Source organism: Phaethon aethereus (assembly GCF_964289735.1).
Source record: "Phaethon aethereus genome assembly, chromosome: 9".
Taxonomy (NCBI): Eukaryota; Metazoa; Chordata; class Aves; order Phaethontiformes; family Phaethontidae; genus Phaethon; species Phaethon aethereus.
Window position 1 is genome coordinate 17183626 of NC_138585.1, and position 9571 is coordinate 17193196.

At 52.2% G+C, this 9571-nt stretch overlaps 1 protein-coding gene across 2 annotated transcripts; it reads left to right on the forward strand.

Moving 5' to 3' along the window:
* Positions 1 to 1092: 1092 nt before the first annotated feature.
* On the forward strand, positions 1093 to 9176 carry BCL6 (BCL6 transcription repressor; the record flags this gene model as incomplete). Of its 2 annotated transcripts, XM_082003920.1 has the most annotated exons (8): positions 1093 to 1253; positions 2275 to 2496; positions 2634 to 3617; positions 4231 to 4412; positions 5498 to 5665; positions 7067 to 7197; positions 7583 to 7720; positions 8629 to 9176. In XM_082003920.1, 8 exons carry the CDS (start codon positions 1093 to 1095, stop codon positions 8770 to 8772), a joined length of 2130 nt encoding a protein of 709 aa, XP_081860046.1. In that variant the 3' UTR covers positions 8773 to 9176. The 2 variants fall into 2 exon arrangements, with proteins under 2 accessions (XP_081860046.1, XP_081860047.1); XM_082003921.1 differs by lacking the exon at positions 5498 to 5665.
* Positions 9177 to 9571: the final 395 nt, after the last annotated feature.

A 9571-nucleotide genomic window follows, 5' to 3' on the forward strand; every position in this document is an offset into this window, starting at 1 on the left:
TTATTTGTAGGTTTGAAAGAAACTTTTGGACTGTGAATTGAGGCATTGGGTATGTAAATTTAAATTTTGTGCTTCCCCTCCTAACCCCCCCTTTCCCTTTACCACGTTGAATGAAATGTTTCATTAGACCCAGCTGGAATTTGTTTTCAGGAGAGCAGCTGCTCTGTAGAAAATACTGTACGTTCATATGCCGCTGGGGAAGGAGGTGGAGTCGGGGTTGTGTGAGGGGGTTGATCGTGGAGGAATTTGATGCTGAAGACGCACGTTCCAGCACAGACTTCAGGCATAAGGAGATGTGGGCTCTCCTGGGTGCTGGTTGGGAGGACATCTCTGAGATAGGTCAATGGGTGTTGTGTTGGGGGAAGGCTTCATGTTCCTCGACTAACCCAAGCCTTGATCACTGGGAGAGACTGGGTTGTGGTGTGGGTAGCGACCCAGCAGGTTAGATGAGTTCAGCTCCTTACTGCCACCACTGATTCATTGGGAAACTGTGGACAGGCCTTCTCCAGAGTGGCCACCACTTGGGAGCAGAGCAGTAGTTTGGTGGGTGAGGGTTGGTGCTCTACTGTGGACTGGGTTTTCCAGGTGTTGAAATCCTTCAGCTTCAGTTGGGACCTTCAAGGCTTGTTTTGATTCCCATGGCTGGATTTGCAGCCAGCCAGGAGGTGGATGCGGGGGATGGCTCTTGAGGAAGATCTGAAAGCCTGGATCTTCATGGAGATGAACCCGAGCAGTGGTGGGAGGAGTGGGCTGGGGTGGAGCCGCCATGGGTGAGGCAGGGAGAAAGAGGAGCCGGTTAGCTAATCCTCAGGAGGGTCTAGTCGCCTTTGCCAGTCAGCTTACTGGGTGGGACTGAGACGTGCCAGGTCTCGCTGCTGGCCAAGAGACCTCGCCGGGCAGCCTGGCGGGTGCTTGGTGTGGTGCAGGGCTGTTTGTCTCAGGACCGAGGAGCTGGCGCTGTCCCGACCAGCAGCAGTTGGCCATCTGAGCACATCCCACAGCAGCAGCTGTCTCCTCGCTGGGTTTAGGGTGCTTGCCTGGCCGCTTCTCCATTCCTACCCTCCTGCCGCTTCTGTTTTGAGCAGTCTCAAGATGGCCTCGCCGGCAGACAGCTGCATCCAGTTCACCCGCCACGCGAGCGATGTCCTCCTCAATCTCAACCGCCTTAGAAGCCGGGATATCCTGACCGACGTCGTCATCATCGTGAACCGGGAGCAGTTCAGAGCCCACAAAACAGTCCTGATGGCCTGCAGGTGAGCGCAGGGTCCCCTCCCTGCCTCCCTTCCCTGCTCCCTCCCGCTTCGGCCGCCAGCAGCACGGCTGCAGCCCTGGGGAGGCTCGCGGGGTTTACGGACGGGGAGACAGAGGCAGAGAAAGGGAATTGAAAGGGGCTGCCAAGAAACTTGCACCTGCAACAGGATTAGAGCTGAGCCCTTTCTCCTCCTGCGCGGTGGCCACGTCTGCCCACGCGCAGCCCGTGGAGGCGGACAGGAGCACCCAGACATGGGGCACGTCCCTGAAGGCAAAGCGCAAGCATGCTACAGGGACAGGAGAGGGGAGGGGACGCTGGATGCTCGCGGGGTGAGCGAGTCCTCTGTGACCACAGTGTCCCCTGCAGCTGCTATTTTTAGAGCTGTTCCTCCCCGACTCCCAGGCTGCTGGCTGCACCCACCTTTGTCGAATTTTTTTTTTCAAGCCTGATGGGGTCTGAAATCCCTTTCCAGCTCCTAGGATTGCTGGAATTGCTTCCTAGTGAATGCTAATTAACATCCCACCATTGCCCAGTTGAATTACAGCAGATGCCTTCCAAGGTCTCCTGCTGACAAGGTATAAAGATTTGAAAAAGCCAAGGTTTGACTATTAAGACATCTGAAAAATGTTTTGCCAACATTTCTTCCCCCCGCCCTGGTTAAAGAGTGAGTGTGGATGCCCAAGAGGCTTCTGAAAGAAATGAGTCACAGTGGGAAGGGGGTGGTGGTAAGAACAACAACAACAACAAAAAGGGGGAATTTCTAAATGGAGGCAGTGGGGAGTTGTTGAGCAGGTGAGATCTAAAAGCAGGCTGTTCCAGTTGGGAAAAGTGCAGTGCAGAAGACGCTTACTAAGCTGAGAAACCAAGCTTGATAATAAGGGGGAAGCTCAGGGAATTCTGTAATTGCCTCCTCCTCCCTTCCCATTCACAAACCCCTTTGTGCTAAGGGATTTCAGACAAATTCTCCTTTCTTCCTCTGAATTGTCATAACGTTCATCTTCTCTCCGGTCTCCTTTCTGCAGTGGCCTCTTCTACAGCATCTTCACTGACCAGCTCAAGTGCAACTTGAATGTCATCAACTTGGACCCCGAAATTAACCCTGAGGGGTTTTGCATCCTCTTGGATTTCATGTATACGTCCCGCCTGAACTTGAGGGAGAACAATATCATGGCCGTGATGGCCACAGCACTGTACCTGCAGATGGAGCATGTGGTTGATACCTGCCGAAGGTTTGTCAAGTCTAGGTGAGCGCCGTGAGTGAACTCTGGAGAGCCTGGGAGGGTGTGTTTGGGTGGAAGGGGGGAGAACTGACAAAGTATCTGCAATCTTATCCTCATGGGCCGAAAATGACTGCGTCTCCCTCCTTTTTGCCTGGTTCTAGTGAAGCAGAGATGGTGTCTGCTGTGAAGACTCCAAGGGAGGAGTTTTTGGCTGGACGGATGCTGAGCCACCCAGAAGTGATGGCTTATCGGAGCAGAGATGTCTCGGAGAACGGCATGCCTCTCCAAAATGGGTCCCTCTGCAATGGGAGGGCCTTTGCACCTGGCTTGATCAATGGTTTGTCTGGATCTCCCATTTCCTACCATGGATACAGCCCTCTCCCTCTAAACAGCTTCCTTGTGGATGATGAGTTGCGGGAGATGAGGATGCCTTTGTCCGAACTCTCGAGGGCGGGTGCCTTCCCCAAGGAGAGGATCCTGCCATGCGACAGCTCCAGGACAATCCCCACCGAGTACATGAGAACCATTACCGACATCTCGGCCAACATGTGCCACGCTACCATCTATGCTCCAAAAGAAGGTGCTGCTGAAGAAGCCAGGAGCGATATGCACTACAGCGTAGCCTCTGGCCCCAAACCTGTCGTCCCTTCGATCCGGAACAATCCTTATTTCTCTTGCGATAAAGTGGCCAAAGAGGAGGAACGGACCTCCTCAGAGGATGAGATCAGCCAGCATTTTGAGCCCACCAACACCCCCCTGGACCGCAAGGGACTCATCAGCCCTCAGAGTCCCCAGAAGTCAGACTGTCAGCCCAACTCGCCAACCGAGTCCAGCAGCAGCAAAAATGCCCGTATCAGTCAGAACTCCAGCTCCCTCTTCACCAAGAGCCCCACAGACCCCAAAGCCTGCAACTGGAAGAAGTACAAGTTCATTGTCCTCAACTCTCTCAATCAGACCACCAAGCAAGACAGCACTGACCAGAATGAGATGGGATCCCTCTCTCCTCGCACCTACATGCCCATGTCCACTTGCCAGCAGTCCATGGAGCCGGAGCATCTCAGTGTGCAATCTCCCACCAAGATGAGTGTTAATGGAGAAGACTCTACTATCCCACAAGCGAGCAGACTCAACAATATCGTTAACAGGTGAGAAGATTTCCCCACCACCACGAGAGACAGGACTCCCTGTGTTGCCGGTGAGGGTTTGGAAGTATGTGAAATAGCTGTAGCATTGGGCTGGGGAGTCCAGCCATGAGCAGGTGGAAGCCTCTGCATTTGGTGGACCACTGCCAATGACATGACAGTGACATTGGCTGGGTGCCAGCCATCCCCACTTTAGTGGTGCTAGCCCAGCCTGGCAATGGCATCGGGAACATTGAGTCAGGAATCTCTGGCTTACTTTGGCAGCTCTGGATGGCTTCTGGAGCCTGGACTTGCCCAACCTGGTTTTCACCAGACTCTGTGCCTCGAGCTTTTGGTTGGCTGTAAGCGTTGGAAAGGCCAAACTACCAGGGAACAGTACACTATCCTCTGGATCTGGATGTTCCTAGAGAGCTTTGAGGTCATTTGGTGATGGGCATCTGAAGGATTGAGGCTCAGGGACCTGTTGTTGATCAGGGTTGTGCTGTGCATCTCACCACAGAAATGTCCCCATAAGACATGGTTGTCCCTTGTGCCTGGTAGGATGCAAACAAGGGCCCGGTAGCTCAAGCACAGCAAGAGCCTTCTCACAGCTGTGTGTGTTGCTGTCCTTTCACAGGTCCCGGGATGGGTCCCCTCGGAGCAGCGAAGGGCAGTCCCCACTGTACATGCATTCGTCAAAGTGCAGCTCCTGTGGCTGCCAGTCCCCACAACATGCTGAGATGTGCCTTCATACCCCTGGCTCAAACTTCGGAGAGGAGATGGGGGAAACCCAGTCTGAATACTCTGACTCCAGCTGCGGTGAGTCTTGCATCCCTGGCTGCCTTTTTCAACCAGCAGGCAAGGGGGCTATGCAGTCTGGGGACCCATCCAGCTGGCACCCTGTGTCCAAACAGGCAGTCAGACCTGATGCTGGTGGATCCCAAGGTGCTTTACAGTTCCCTCTTAACTGGCTGACCAGCTGTGTGCATGCATGTGAGGGACACATGCACATGAAATTGCTTCCTTCCTCTCCTTCCCCAGCACTGTCCAGATACCTTCTGCAGAGAGTTAGTCACCTGCTGCAAACTTGGCAGCTAAGGACAGGAAACAAGGTGCACCCCACCCCACCAGAACCACAGGAGAACAAGCTTGGCAGATATAATGACCCTAATGGGGATTGGGCAAGATGGTGTGTCTCATGCATCCGTCATGTCTTCATTATCAGGGAGCCCAATGTGCACATCTGGAGAAATGCAGATAATGAGGCTTGCAGTCTTGTTGCAAAACTCCACAAGCCCAGAGACAAGTATCTGTGCACCCATCGCCTGTAGCTCAGGGAGAGGGAATGCAGAATTGTCACCTGTGGTGTGGGCAGAGATCCACAGAGGGAACCCCACTGTGGTGATGCTCAAAGCTACATACATCTAAGTGTTAGGCATCCTCCTACTGGGAGGACCTGCCTTGCACTTCAGATGGGAATGGTCTTTCCATGCTCAAGGAAGACAACTGTGCATATAAAGGTTTAAGACCTCTAGAAGTGCTGGAGTTGCTCCAGAGCTGAGCATCCATCCTTCAGAGGATACCTGAAAACTTGGGTGCCTTTGTGGACCTCTCTGAAAGGTGTCCAGGTGAGATGCTGGCTTCTTGGAAGCACCTTGTGTTGCTCTGGAGAGGTAGCTTGTGATGACTTTGCTCTCTCAAACCATGTTGTTGCTGTGTGCACAAGGAGCTCGGGAGGTAATGGCATGGTGCAAGCGCTGCTGACCGTAAATGTCTGCACTAGGCTTCTTGTTCCAACACTTGCTCTGGCTGCCCCTCTCTACCATCCCAAACCCATCCCATGGCCCATGAAGGAGCTGGCCCAGGCATTGCCCATCTCATTGCTCTCCTCTCTGCCCTCCCAGAGAACGGAGCCTTCTTCTGCAACGAGTGTGACTGCCGGTTCTCCGAGGAGGCCTCTCTCAAGAGACACTCTCTGCAAGTCCACAGTGACAAGCCCTACAAGTGTGACCGCTGCCAGGCCTCCTTCCGCTACAAGGGGAACCTTGCCAGCCACAAAACCGTCCACACAGGTACAGTGTTGGCCACGGGGACAACTTACTGGGGAGGCTGTGGGTCACTGGGCATGCAGGCATTTATGGCTGGGTTTGTCCCAGGTGCAGCATCCCCTGCTCGGTGCCATAAGCTGTCCCTGATGGGAAGGGCAAGGTGCTCTTCTTGGCGCTGCCAGGGAGCCCTTGGGCAGAGCACCAAACATGGGAACGGGGGAGATGCTGCCTGCCCTCACAGCGGGGATGGAGCTCAAGCTGCTTTGCTGGAAAGCACTGGGCACCACCGTTTCTACAGGCATCTTGAAAAATGCATGGCCTCCAGGTTACTTTGTGGTAGTCTTTAAAAAAAAAAAAAATTAAAAGTAATCAAAAGAACATTTAGGGAGAAGTCTGGGATTTTTTTTTTTTCCTACATCCTAGAAATCCAGATCTTATCTAGCCTGGCAGAAACTCTGCTGATGGGAAAAATCTGTGAATGCATGGACTCTGAATCAGCACAATGAAAGCTGAGAAAGGAAGGGGATATTAAGGGTTTAGTCATTTGCTGACAAACCTAAGGATTTTTTTTTTTCCCCATGCTTTTATTAATGCTTAACATGTCAACAGCCAGTTCACTGGCTGGGGAAGGGAATTCTGTGCTGACGCCTCAGTGCTGCTGCACAGAATTAGACATAAATTCCCGCAGTCTCAGCTGAGCTCCAGGAGGGCTGCGCAGGTGAACGAGAGGACACAAGCACCAGGGCAGGGTTCAAGGGTGCAGGAGGTCAAAGCCTGGAAACAAAAACAGCAGGAAGGGGTAGATGATGGCTGTTTCCCACTCCCTGTCAAGCCCATCCTCAACCATCCTAAAGAGACTAGTTAAAACCTTTTTGCAGCTCCCTCCATTGCCAGCAGCGGCAATTGTAACCGAATGATGACTTGGGAGCTGGCTTGCTGGGTGTGCCTTGGCTTTCCGCTCTATCAGCTCTTTTTGCTCCTCTAAAGAGGTGAGGAACAGCCGAGGCGGGATGTGCTGGGGACCAGGAGGAGCCTGAAGGCAGCCAGGTGGCCCTGCATGGCTTGCTGATGGCTGTAGGGAGAGGCAGGCGCCAGCCACTCTCGCGGGGCCAGGAGGAGCGATGCTGTTAACCTTCGCTGGCAGAGCTGCCTGACTTTCTCTCTTGCCCTGATGGCTGCAGCTCCCAATCCAAAAAAGAAGAGGTACCTGCAGTGCCTGGGTACTGAGCTCATCCTGTTCTGGGACACTCTGAGCTGTCCTGACTGCTTGTGCTCAGCCATTTCCAAAAGGAACAGGAGTCAGGACTAGTGCTTCATGCCACAGGGTCTGGCACCTGAAGGGACTTAGCTTTGGGGAGCACCATGGATCATGGGGTCTGAGCATGCGTGTGCTTAATCCCTCACCCTTTCTTTTGGGCTCTGCAGGAGAAAAGCCGTACCGCTGCAACATCTGCGGGGCACAGTTCAACCGGCCAGCCAACCTGAAAACCCACACGCGCATCCACTCTGGAGAGAAACCCTACAAGTGCGAGACCTGCGGAGCCAGATTTGTCCAGGTACATGTGGCCTCTGGGACCTCCAAGGGCCTGGGGAGGTGGGACATGACCAGACCTCCTGCCTGAGACTCATGGCAGGGAGGAGGCTGATGGGCCATGAGAAGCTCTTCCTGTGGTGTTGTTGGATAAATAGGGGCCTTAAGGTCCATTTGGGCTAGCCTGGTTTAGTAGGAAGCCTGATTGCTGGGTTTAGCTCCTCTCCTCCATTTGCTGTCAACGATTGGAGATACCAGACCTCAGACATGTGAGGCCCTGATTTCCAGCTAGAACCTGATAGACCAAAAAAAGACGGCTGGGCAGAACCCTGCTCCTGGTGGGATGCCCTTGCTCGTGGTGGGATGCCTTCCTCCCTGGGACTGTCCTCACCCAGAGCTGTTCTCTCTAGGTGGCCCACCTCCGTGCTCACGTGCTCATTCACACCGGGGAGAAGCCGTACCCCTGCGAGATCTGTGGCACACGCTTCCGGCACCTGCAGACCCTCAAAAGTCACCTGCGAATCCACACGGGAGAGAAACCATACCATGTAAGTGACCCTGTATTTTTTTTTTCTTGGGGGGGGGCTCTCAGCTGGGACTGGGGGAGGATGCTGTCAAACCTGGGGGGCTGCGAAGACACTGGGACACTTGCATGGGCTGATTGCAGCACCCCAATGCCCTTCGCCAGCCTCATGAGGCCCCATGCCAAGGTCACATCCCTGCTCCTCGTGCCCTGTCCCCCCTCTCGTGCATTAGCCAATGCTGACGTGGCATTTTGTCACAAGCGGCTGCATTGGGAACACTGACGTGCAGCCTGGTCTGTGTACATCTTAGCTGCTCTTCTTTTCTTCCACCCCATCTGGAAGAAGGTCACACTTCTCCAAATAGCTGTGGCTTAAATTACAGCCACCCGCTGTGTGCGGGGATGGGGGAAAGGAGCAGACAACCTGGCCTGGGGTCCCCTGTGCCGAGCAAGCAGCCTGCCCTGCCTTGCTCGCAGCCCTGGGGCTCCTGGCTCTTTGAGGCTTTTCTGGCTTTCCCCATCTGCTAGAGAGGGAATCAGAGCAGGAGTTACCATCCAAACATCCTTCTGGAGCCGTCCAGCTTGGCAGAGGTCAAAAGCAGCTCCCAAAATAGCTGGTTTGAGCATCTAGATAAGGACCTTGGCACTATGTCCATCAGAGCCGGGGTCCTCTCCTAAGGGACCCTGGCCTTTGTGCATCCCATAAACTGAAATGTGCCACTGAAAGCCTGGGATAGGGTGCCCCCAGGTGCTGCTTCTCCCACCATGTCCCCACTTTTCCCTCATCCGCCGGTATAATGGGCGCAGCATCCTGGGGTAGCTGGCAGAGGATGGGCATTTGCTGCAGGACCCTCGCCCTGAAGGGAAGGACATGTCCCCTCCTGTCCCTGCCGTCGTGTTTCACACCCTCTGCCTTTGCCTCTCGCCCTGCAGTGTGAGAAGTGCAACCTGCATTTCCGCCACAAAAGCCAGCTGCGGCTTCACCTCCGGCAGAAGCACGGGGCCATCACCAACACCAAGGTGCAGTATCGCATCTCGGCGAGCGAGGTGCCTCCAGAGCTCCCCAAGGCCTGCTGAAGGCAGAGGATTTCCCAGGAGGAGGTCGGCTGGGGTGGGGGAGAAGCTGTCCAAAGGATACTTGCAACACTTTAAAAGAAAAGGAGGGGGGGGGAAAAAAAAGAGGAAAAAAAAAAAAGAAAAAAAATTCATCACATGATGGAGTGCCTCTAAACCCATAGTGCAGATAGGTGGAAAAACATTAGAAATTAAAAAAAAAAAAAAATTACAAATACACGGGTTTTATTTTTCCCAGTTATGTGAAACGAAAAGAAAAATAAAATTATTCAGATCTTACTGTATATAAAACATAAAAAATAAAAATAGTCATTTTAAATGTCTGTGCAGTGGAGTGTTGATAAACTCTGAAGTCTAACCTTCACAGCCTTTGCCGTTTGAAGATGAGGAATGTAATATTGATTTATGGGAACAGATTTTTTTCTTTTGTATGCAAAATGTGTGTTCTTTTAAAGAGAAAGTATGCTATTAAAGAGAGGGCTTTAACTTTTTTAACCAAAGGTGAAGGAATCTATGGCAGAGTTGTAAATATATATAGATATAAATATATAAATATATATATAAAATAAATATATATAGACCTTTAAAAAAAAGCTATATTAAAATATATAAAATGCATTAAAGGCTCAGTTGGACTCTGCAGGCAGAAGCCACTCTGAGAATCTTTATTATTAGAGCACTTAACAAGATATTTTAAAGTATTGCATCTGTACAAGTAAGAAAATATTTTGTCTAAATGCATCAGTGTATTTGTATTTTTTTGCAAGTGAAGGTTTACAATTTACAAAAAAGTGTGTATTAA